The 10,931-nt window shown below is 46.4% G+C and overlaps 1 protein-coding gene across 1 annotated transcript in view; it reads left to right on the top strand.

The window, feature by feature from the left end:
* Positions 1-7,607, top strand: part of LOC107298700 (vigilin-like) — a 46,636-nt gene extending 39,029 nt beyond the window's left edge. Inside the window, exons 17-22 of the mRNA XM_015828076.1 lie at positions 12-146; positions 503-646; positions 1,580-1,759; positions 2,504-2,620; positions 6,637-6,768; positions 7,403-7,607. Of these exons, the coding sequence (XP_015683562.1) occupies positions 12-146; positions 503-646; positions 1,580-1,759; positions 2,504-2,620; positions 6,637-6,768; positions 7,403-7,495 (801 nt within the window). The 3' untranslated portion in view covers positions 7,496-7,607. The remainder of the gene's footprint in view (positions 1-11; positions 147-502; positions 647-1,579; positions 1,760-2,503; positions 2,621-6,636; positions 6,769-7,402) is intronic.
* Positions 7,608-10,931: the final 3,324 nt, after the last annotated feature.

Raw genomic sequence — 10,931 nt, 5'->3', positions numbered from 1 at the left:
CCACCCTGCAGGTGACTATCTCCGTACCGCAGCCAGAGCAGCAGTCCGATATCATCAAGGTCACTGGCTTGGTCCCCAACGTGGAGCGAGCCAAGGCCGGCCTCCTGGACAGGGTCAGAGAGCTGCAGGCTGAGCAAGAAGATCGGGTACTTCCCTTTGTTTAAAAAAAAAAAAAAGTTTTAAAGAAGACATAAAAACGAGTGCAAATTAATACCAAGTGGAGGGAGGGAGTGAAGGATGAATCGGAATGAGGGAGGGAAGAAGGAAGGAAGGAAGGAAGGAAGGAAGGAAGGAAGGAAGGAAAGCACGATAAGAAAGACTAAAAAGAAGTAGAAGCTGCTTCTGATTTCCTCTGTAGCGAACATGAAATGTCTCTTATGATTACCAAAAAGAGATCAGGGAACTTCAAGTCAGAACTTGCCCTGGGTCTCCCACAAAGAGTGGCAGCTTCCCCGCCTGCTGGTCCCCCCCCCCAAACTTGCTGATTTCCTCTCCTCTCCAGGCCCTGCGAGGGTTCAAGCTGACGGCGAGCGTGGAGCCCAAGTACCATCCCAAGATCATCGGCAAAAAGGGGGCTGTCATTTCCCAGATCCGCAAGGACCACGATGTCACTGTCCAGTTCCCCGACAAAGGGGATGAGCATCAGGTGGGGGGGTCTCTTCCCTCTTTGAGTGTGTGATCTCGGAGTAGCCGAAAAATACCTAGCTGGTATTCCAATGAGGCGGCTCGCGTTTCCCACAGAAAGCAAAGATTGCTTAGCCCCCTCCCCCTCCCTTGCCGAACTGCTAACTCCAAATGGGACTACTCAGTTTCCTGGCTTGATTGATATAAAATACATAAGGATAAAACGGGAGCTTGCCAAGGGCTGAGACCCCTGAATAGAATAGAATAGAATAGAATAGAATAGAGTAGAGTAGAGTAGAGTAGAGTAGAGTAGAGTAGAGTAGAGTAGAGTAGAGTAGAGTAGAATAAAATAGAATAGAATAGAATAGAATAGAATAGAATAGAATAGAATAGAATAGAATAGCAGAGTTGGAAGGGATCTTGGAGGTCTTCTAGATCAACCCCCTGCTCAGGCAGGAAACCCTATACCATTTCAGACAAATGGTTGTCCAATCTCTTCTTAAAAACTTCCAGTGTTGGAGCATTCACAACTTCTGGAGGCAGGTTGTTCCACAAATTAATTGTTCTGACTGTCAGGAAATTTCTCCTTAGTTCTAGGTTGCTTCTCTCCTTGATTAGTTTCCATCCGTTGCTTCTTGTCCTGCCTTCAGATGCTTTGGAGAATAGCTTAACTCCCTCTTCTTTGTGACAGCCCTTGAGATATTGGAACATGGCTATCATGTCACCCCTAGTCCTTCTCTTCATTAGACTAGACCAGGGGTAGGCAACCTTGGCTCTTTTATGACTCGTGGACTTCAACTCCCAGAATTCCTGAGCCAACTGTGCTGGCTCAGGAATTCTGGGATTTGAAGTCCACGAGTCATAAAAGAACCAAGGTTGCCTACCCCTGGACTAGACATACAAGAAAATGATTTCTCTTTCTTGCTGCTTTCATGCCCACTCTGCCTCCTCTAAGGACCTCATCACGATCACCGGCTATAAGAAAAACACCGAGGCTGCCCGAGATGCCATCTTGAAAATCGTGGCGGATCTTGAGGAGATGGTCAGCGAAGATGTCCGCCTGGATCACAGAGTCCATGCCCGCATCATCGGTGGGAGAGGCAAAGCTATCCGCAAGCTCATGGAGGAATTCCGGGTAGGGGTCTCGGAGGCTTTAGGGCCAGGTGGGAGACAGCGCAGGGGGCTTTCCCCTCCCAGGGAATTCTGGGAAAGAAGCCACAAATCCGTGGTGCCCCATCTCCATTTCTGCTCTGTCCATCTACTATAGATGGTCCATCTACTATAGGTTGTCCTCGACTTAACAACAGCTCATTTAATGACCGTTCAAAATTACAATGGCACAGACCTATGACGGTTTTTCACACGTACGACCATTGCAGCCTCCTCATGGTCACGTGATCGAAATTCAGACGCTTGGCAACTGACTCATACTTATGACGGTTGCTGTGTCCCGCGGTCACGTGCAACCTTCTGACAAGCAAAGTCAATGGAGGGGAAGCCAGATTCTCTTTCTAACTTAACAACTGCAGTGATTCGCTTAACAACTGTGGCAAGAAAGGCCGGGAAACGGGGCCCGGTTCCCTTAACAAACCGTCTTGCTTACCAGAAGGAATGGCTGAATGAAATGGTAGCCAGAGTTTTTTTGTTGTTGTTGTTATGGGTGGAAAGGAAAATCAACTCGCCTTGCTAAAAAGTAACATCATCTTCGGATGGAGCTCGGCTTTGTGCGTTTGTTTGGGACAAATGTGACTGGCTCTTATTTTAAGTGCCCGGTTTGGGGTTTTAAAGCTCTGGGATTTTCTCAAGTCAACTTTTGGAGACCAGCCAAGATCAGGTAAGGGGGTCACCTTGTTTCAGAAGAGCTTTTTCTTCTCGGCAGGTGGATATCCGCTTCCCGCAGCCGGGTTCCAGTGACCCGGACAGAGTCACCGTGACGGGGCTGCCTGAGAACGTGGACGATGCCATTGACCACATGCTTAACCTGGAAGAGGAATATGTGAGAGGGAATTTGCATGGGTTTTGGGGGGGGGGGTGTGTGTGTGAGAGAGAGAGAGATGGGGAAACTGATTAGAAAACGGTTGAATGAACAGAGTAGAAGGGATCTACATCTATTTTCTCATCAGCTGTACAGCCGCTGGGGGACACTTTTTGAGACCAGATTCCCAATGAAAAACTTTTCCCAAGGTTGCGGGCTCTGTGTCCCCGCCTCACCAGCGTAGGCCGAGACAAGAAACCAATTCCACAAGACAGTTAAAATTACATTGGTTATTATTGGCTAGCTCAGTGGTTCTTAACCTTTTTGAACGAATCGCCCCCTTGAGCCAATGAGGAAGTTGTCATCGCCCCCCCTCCCCCAACATAACCTCTCAATCACAACATAGGAAATAATTCTTCAATTTATGCAAACACTTTTTTTTTTGTTTTCTTTAAAATTGTCAACAGGACATATCGATGCAAATCATTTATTTCCAGTCTTTTTCCCATATCTCAACTGTGTGAAAAATCTTCCGGTGCCACCCGGCACTTTATTCCCAAACTTCGTGATACGTGTATTTCATTATTATCTTATTTATTCAAGACACTTACATGTAATGACCACTGAAAACAAAATTCAGTTGCAAGAAAGTGAAATGCCCGAAAAGAAAAACAGTAACATTTAATGACTGAATTACAAGTGAAATTTAAGACGCAAAAAGAAATATAAAAAGGGTAGAGGCTGCTGCGCAACGCACATGAAGATAAGCGATGCGCATTCACATATGTACGCCGTTCTGTACATGTGGAGCTGGAGGAACATTTGAAAACACAATTCAATCCACTAATAGCGAGCGATCTGATGTTTTTGTACGACAGATATGCAGCGATTCACTGTACGAAAAAGTCTCAAGTGTCCCCAAAACTTCTCGCTCCGTCGCCCCCATATCGCCCCCTTTTCGTTCCTTCGCCCCTGCGTCGCCCCTTTTTGTTCCATCGCCCCCCTGAAAAACGAAATCGCCCCCTTGGGGGGCGATATCGCCCAGGTTAAGAACCACTGGGCTAGCTCAGTGATGGCGAACCTTTTAGAGACCGAGTGCCCAAACTGCAACCCAAAACCCACTTATGTATAGTCGGGTGCCAGGTGGGCGTGGCCCATTGGGTGGGTGTGGCCCATTGGGTGGGCGTAGCTGCGGTGCTAACGGCAGGCTGGGTGGGACTAAAAAGTTCAATCAATCAATTCCAACTTTGCGACATTTCTTTTTCCCCGCGAAAAGTTGACATTGATTGAACCTTTTTTTTGTTTTTTTTGCACACGACGGCAGAGGCCTAAAGCGAAAAGGTTTTATAAAACCCAGCTGAAGGCCTAGGACTGGGGCGACGGCGCGCGTGCCCACAGAGAGGGCTCTGCGTGCCACCTGTGGCACCCATGCCATAGGTTCGCCACCACGGGGCTAGCTGCTTTTCCTCTTTTGCCACTACCGTATTTCCCCCCAAATAAGACCTAACTGGAAAATAAGCCCTAGCGTGATTTTTTTTCAAGATGCTCGTAATATAAGCCCTAGCCCCCCAAAATAAGACCCATTTAAGATCGTCAGCCAGACTGACACATTTAGTACCGTATTTGCCCCAAAATAAGACCGAATGCGTCTTTTGGAGCAAAAATTAATGTAAGACCCAGTCTTATTTTCAGGGAAATACAGTAGTTGCAGGTAGAATCATTAATTGGAGCTTCCACAAGTTAATGACCTGATCAGCAGGTGCATTTGAACAAAAGAGTAAGCTTGGGTAATCTGGGTTTTGCAAACAGCTTGGCCTGTTCCACAGCTCCAACCTGTTTCATAAGTTTTAACGCTTGAGTGGGTGGTGAGATCTTTGACCCTGGCAGGGTTTCGGTAATCCAGTTGTGTGGTGTGAAAGTAGTAATTGCATATTCTGGGCACGCATCCCCAAAACCCAGTACCCAAAGGAAATGAGATGCCTGTTCTTTGCGCCTCGAATGCCCTCTTCAAGCAAGAGCAGGAAGGAGGACGTGGTGCCAGCTGCCTGCAGGGCAAGGCAATGAAGTGGCCATATAATAACCAGCATGAATCAGTCTGAAGGTTTGTTGTTTACAAAGCACTCAGCCTCACAATCTCTTGTGACGTGACAGTTGTGATGTATTTCCGACTCTAGTGGTGGACTCCAAAAGCAGCTGTCTGGTTCTTTTGAAGAAAACCTCTGTGCTGGTTTTCTTTTAGAGGGCAAGAACAGGCATGACTTTCCCATTCCACAAATAAAATCTCTCTCTCTCATCTCCCCCTCTCTCTCCCTCTCTCTCTCTCTCTCACACATACACACACACACATATCTCCCTATATCTCTGCCTCTCTCTCTCCCTCCCTCTCCCGCATATCTCTCTGTCTGTCTACTTGTATATCTATCTATCTATCTATCTATCTATCTATCTATCTATCTATCTATCTATCTATCTATCTATCTATCTATCTATCTATCTATCTATCTATCTATCTATCTCATCTCCCTATCTCTCTCTCTCTCTCTCTCTCTCTCTCTCTCTCTCTCTATCTATCTATCTATCTATCTATCTATCTATCTAATCTCCCTATCTCTGTCTGTCTGTCTGTCTGTCTGTCTGTCTGTCTGTCTATCTACCTACCTACCTACCTACCTACCTACCTACCTACCTACCTACCTATCTATCTATCTATCTCAGTGGTTCTCAACCTGTGGGTCGGGACCCCATTTGGGGTCGATCAACCATTTCATGGGGGTCGCCAAGCAAGGATGTCCGCCATTTTTTTTGTCCGCCATTTTTCCCCCTTTTCCGGCGGGTGCCTTACCTCCCTTGGGCTGGGCCAGCTGGTGGTCGGCCTGCTCTGTCTCTGCCGCTTGCCAGCTACGCTTCGGCCGGCGCAGGGGGCGGAACCAGGCATGCGCGGCACTCCTGGGCAGGGAAAGTCCTCGACTTACGATCGGTTTAGTCCTCGACTTACGACCAGTTTAGTGCTCGACTTACGACCGGTTGGGGTCGCGGCATTAAAAAGGTTGAGAACCACTGATCTAGCTAGCTATCTATCTCATCTCCCTATCTCTATCTATCTATCTATCTATCTATCTATCTATCTATCTATCTATCTATCTAATCTCCCTATCTCTGTCTGTCTGTCTGTCTATCTATCTCATCTCCCTATCTCTATCTATCATCTACCTACCTACCTACCTACCTACCTATCATCTATCTATCTATCTATCTATCTATCTATCTATCTATCTATCTAATCTATCTATCTATCTATCTATCTAATCTCCCTATCTCTGTCTGTCTGTTTCTGTCTATCTGTCTGTCTGTCTATCTATCTATCTATATCATCTCCCTATCTCTATCATCTGTCTGTCTCTGTCTGTCTGTCTGTCTATATCTATCTATATCATCTCCCTATCTCTATCATCTGTCTATCTCTGTCTGTCTGTCTATATCATCTCCCTATCTCTATCATCTGTCTGTCTCTGTCTGTCTGTCTGTCTATATCTATCTATCTATCTATCTATCTATCTATCTATCTATCTATCTATCTATCTATCTATCTATCTATCTATCTATCTAATCATCTACCTCTCTATGATCTACCTACCTATCTACCTAATCATCCTCTCTCTCCCTCTCTCTCTCTCTCTCTCTCTATCTATCTATCTATCTCATCTCCCTATAGATGATAATCTAGCTATCTAGCTATCTTCTATCTAGCTATCACCTATGAATCATCTGTCATCTATATTATCTATCAATCTATTATCTATATATGTTTCTATTTATCATTAATTTATATTAACTCAACCTATGATCTATTATCTATCCTCTATTGTTTATTTATCATCTTTATCTATCTATATATCTATATCTACCTACCAAGTTTATATAGCTGCCCATCTCACAGCAAAACAAAAATTGGGGAGTTACCGTCCACAGGCCAGGAATCTTTGAATACATCAACGGTGTCTTTTCTGGCTCTTTAACGGACAGCTGTCTCGTTGCAGATGATGGATGTGGTGGAAACGGAAACCATGGCTGCATATATGAAGCCCCCCTCCCGCTTGGAAGAGGAGCCTCGGGGCCCTGCCAAGGGCTTTGTAGTGCGTGACGCTCCCTGGAACGCTTCTGGGAACAAGGTTGGCCACACAACACCGCCTGGGGTCCCTCCTTCACGGGTAGCTCCTTAGCTTGACCAGTTGAGCAGATCTTGATAAAGAGTTGGAGGACTCAAGAGATCCATCTCCCTAGTTCGGGAGTAGGCCACCTTGGCTCTTTTATGACTCGTGGACTTCAACTCCCAGAATTCCTGAGCCAGCATGGCTCAGCTTGGAAACCTCTCCCTTTCCCCTCAGCATGGCTGGCTCAGGAATTCTGGGAGTTGAAGTCCACGAGTCATAAAAGAGCCAAGGTTACCTATCCCTCCTGCCCTAGTTCCAAATTATTTGTGGTTGATCCCACAGTAGCCAGGTGTTTATAGATTGAATTTGGCATTTTTAATCCTCCTATTGAGTCCTTCCCAAAGACCCAGGATAGGCAGATGGGCTACATTACAGGTGGTCCTCGACTTTCAGCAGTTCGCTTAGTAACCGTTCGAAGTTACAACGGCAATGAAAAAGGTGACTTTATGACCCTTTTTCACACTTACGACTGTTGCAGCATCCCCCACGGTCCATTATGTAGTGCAGATCATCCGAAGCGTCCCCTTTCATTTTGGGGTACCGAAAGAAAGCACACACGCTCTGAACTCAACTCTCCTCTTTTTCGTTTCAGGCCCCCGACGTGAGCAGCGCCGAAGAGTTCCCCATTTTTGGCACCGGCGTGGTCCCTAAGCAGGCATCGGTTTGGGGCCCTAAGAAGTTTTGAGGTCAGGGACCACCACCATGGCTGGCTCTCCGGGCAAGGCCTCGTAGGGCAGGGGGGGGGCTCCGTGGCACCCTCAGCTTCCTGCCGCCAGCTGCCTCTTGCTGTCCAAGACTGTCTCCTCTTCTTCCTCCTCCTCCTCCTCCTCCTCCTCGCCTGCACTCCTCTCTGTGACTCTGCAAAACCATTAACCGATCAAAAAAAAAGCCATAGCCTCCCTCCAGTTCCTTTCTTCTCATGGAGCCAAAAGTAGGCCAGGTTGTAAGCACACGTATGTAAAGGAGCCACGTGCAGCTTGTGGGGTTTCCCCCCCCCCTCCTCTCCATTTGCCAGATTTCAGGGCATTAAAACTCCTAGCTAGACCCCGCTTCCGCCTCTCGGTTCCAAGAAAGGAGTAAGGCCCCAAACTTTTCTTAGCCGGTTCCTTCTCCTCCCGGGGTGCTGAGCGTGGGCATGCATCCAGATCTCCTGGAAGAGTTGGAGGTTTTTGGGGGTTCGGACTTGCTGAGGTTGAAGCACAGTTCCTCCTCGCCCACCCAAACCACCGCCGCCTGCTTTCGGATGCCAGGAGCGGCTTAAATCTTGGCTTGTTTTCCTGGCCCTGTTAGTGAATTTGGAGCTGGGAAGGAGCAAAACCGGAAGAAGCATCGTTGCGAGGAGAAAGCGTGTGTGTGAAGACCTAGGAACAAGATTCTGGCTTGGCGTGGGTGGAAGTCCCACTTTAGAAGCAGGTAGCACTGAGAAACTTTGGCAACTATCAGCCTTCCTCCTCCTCCTCTTCCTCCTCCCTTTTTTCACGTCCGTCTGGAGTCTGGGAATGTTTTTAATATTTTTTTCTCTCTTCCTCCTCCATTTTCAGCTGTTTCCCATCTCCTTCCCCCCCCCCTCGCTCCCTCTTTCTTCCCTTCCCCGTGTCTTCCTTCCACTTGCTTTGAACTGTGTGTGTGTGTGTGTGTGTGGAAATATGCAACTCTTGGCCCAAGAGGCAGAGGTTCTCTTTGACTCCCCTTCCGGTGACTAGTCCTCATCATCCTTCCCAGGTTTTAAACTGTGATTTCTCGAGTGAGAGAGAGTGTGTGTGTGTGTATTTGAGTGTTTGTCCACACAAGAGTGCGTGTAAACGAGAAAGGCGAAGATGCGAGTTAAGACACACACCCCTCCCCAGCTCCATCTCTTCTCCCCCACTCCTCCCCCACATCCAGGTTGCCCTATCTGTGCGTGACGGGGCACACAACGTAACAAGTGAAAAAAAAAAGGAAAAAGAAACACAACCTAGCGGAGCGACATAACCCGGTTTTTCATTTTTCTTTTTCTTTTTTTTCTTCTGAAGAAGGCAGGGTTTTGGGGGAGAAATGAAAATATGACGAAAATCAGAAGACACTATTGGCCTTAAACAGGAAAAAACAACAACACCCGGGTGGGGCATAAGAGGGAGAAAAAAAAGAAACTTAAGTTTGACAAAAGGAAATATGCAAACTCTGTAGGTCACACCGTGACCAGAATTTTTTTTTTTTTTTCTAATTCCAAATTAAAAAAAAAAAAACAGTGTGGGGGAAATAAAACTCTTTGGGTGGATTTTTGATGCGCCAGTCAAGCTGCCTGGGGGGGTCTTTTGGCTTTCTCCAGGCTGAAAAGGAAATCCAACGTGTTGTAGCTGCTGTTCTTCTGTTGCCATTCCGGTGGAGAAGCGAATACAGGCAGTCCTTGATTTACAACCATTCATTTAGTGACCGTTCACAGTTACAACGGTACTGAAAAAAGGTGACTTAGGACCATTTTCTCACTTAACGACCGTTGCACCGCCCCCATGTTCACGTGATTATATATTCAGATGCTTGAAAGGTGCTTCACATTTACGATGGTCGCCGCGTCCCGGTGTCATGCGATCCCCTTTTCTGACAAGTAAAGTCAAGGGGGGAAGCCAGACTCACTTAACAACCATACTAATTTAATAACAATTTAACAATGGTATAGGGCAGGGGTAGGCAATCTTGGCTCTTTTATGACTCGTGGACTTCAACTCCCAGAATTCCTGAGCCAGCCACGCTGAGAGGACAGGGAGAGGTTTCCATGCTTAGTCATGCTGGCTCAGGAATTCTGGGAGTTGAAGTCCACGAGTCATAAAAGAGCCAAGGTTGCCTACCCCTGCTCTAAACTAATAAAGTCTACATTAATTAACATTAATTATGCTTTCATATGTTCCTTTAACTGAGGGGTCTTCAAACATGGCTCTTTTATTGACTCGTAGACTTCAACTCCCAGAATTCCTGAGCCAGCCACGCTGAGGGGAAAGGGAGAGGTTTCCAAGCTGAGCCATGCTGGCTGAGGGATTCTGGGAGTTGAAGTCCACGAGTCATAAAAGAGCCAAGGTTGCCTACCGCTGGTATAGGGTTTCCTGCCTGAGCAGGGGGTTGGACTAGAAGACCGCCAAGGTCCCTTCCAACTCCCTTATCCTATTCTAACTGCATTGATTCGGTTAACGAACGTGACAAGAAAAGTCATAAAATGGAGCAAAACAAATATCTCGCTGAGCAACCGTCACACGATCAAAATTCGGACACTTGGCAACTGGCATGCACATTTAGTCCTTGACTTAATGACCAGAACTTCCTTTGCTAAGCCAGGCAGTTGTTAAAAGGGAGCTTCATCCTATTATATGATCCTTCCCCCCCCCCCGATTGTTTAATCGAATCACTGGTCGTTACGTAAACCGTGCTGTCATTGACATGGAATCCAACTTCCCCCATTGACTTTGCTTGTCACATGTCAGCGGGGAAGGTCACAAATGGCGAGCCCATGTCCCCGTCACAGCACAACCGTCATAAATAGACAGACTTGAACACTGAGCATCATCTAACAAAATGAAATTCAGTGGTGAAAAAAGCAAGGTTCTACATTTAGGCAAGAAAAACCAAATGTACAGGTATAGTATAGGGGGTACCTTGCTCAACAGTAGTAACTGTGAGAGGGATCTCGGAGTCCTAGTGGACAATCACTTAAATATGAGCCAGCAATGTGCTGCAGCTGCCAAAAAGGCCAACACAGTGCTAGGCTGCATTAACAGAGGGATAGAATCAAGATCACGTGAAGTGTTAATACCACTTTACAATGCCTTGGTAAGACCACACTTGGAATACTGCATCCAGTTTTGGTCACCTCGCTGTAAAAAAAGATGTTGAAACTCTAGAAAGAGTACAGAGAAGGACAACAAAGATGATCAGGGGACTGGAGGCTAAAACATATTTATTTATTATTTAGATTTATATCCCGCCCTTCTCCCGTAGGACTCAGGGCGGCGGACAATCAATTAAAATACACAAATAACAATACGGATTTAAAATTAATTAAAAAGAATATTAGAGAATTGTCCAATTTAAAATTATTGATTAAAACCCCTCTAAAAATTACCCTAGGCCAGTCCTGCGAGCTGGAATAACCA

The sequence above is a fragment of the Protobothrops mucrosquamatus genome, unplaced genomic scaffold (assembly GCF_001527695.2).
Source record: "Protobothrops mucrosquamatus isolate PMUCROS unplaced genomic scaffold, P.Mucros_1.0 scaffold4207, whole genome shotgun sequence".
NCBI lineage: Eukaryota > Metazoa > Chordata > Lepidosauria > Squamata > Viperidae > Protobothrops > Protobothrops mucrosquamatus.
The sequence above is the reverse complement of the archived record's forward strand: the minus strand, read 5'-3'. Positions and strand labels throughout refer to the sequence as shown.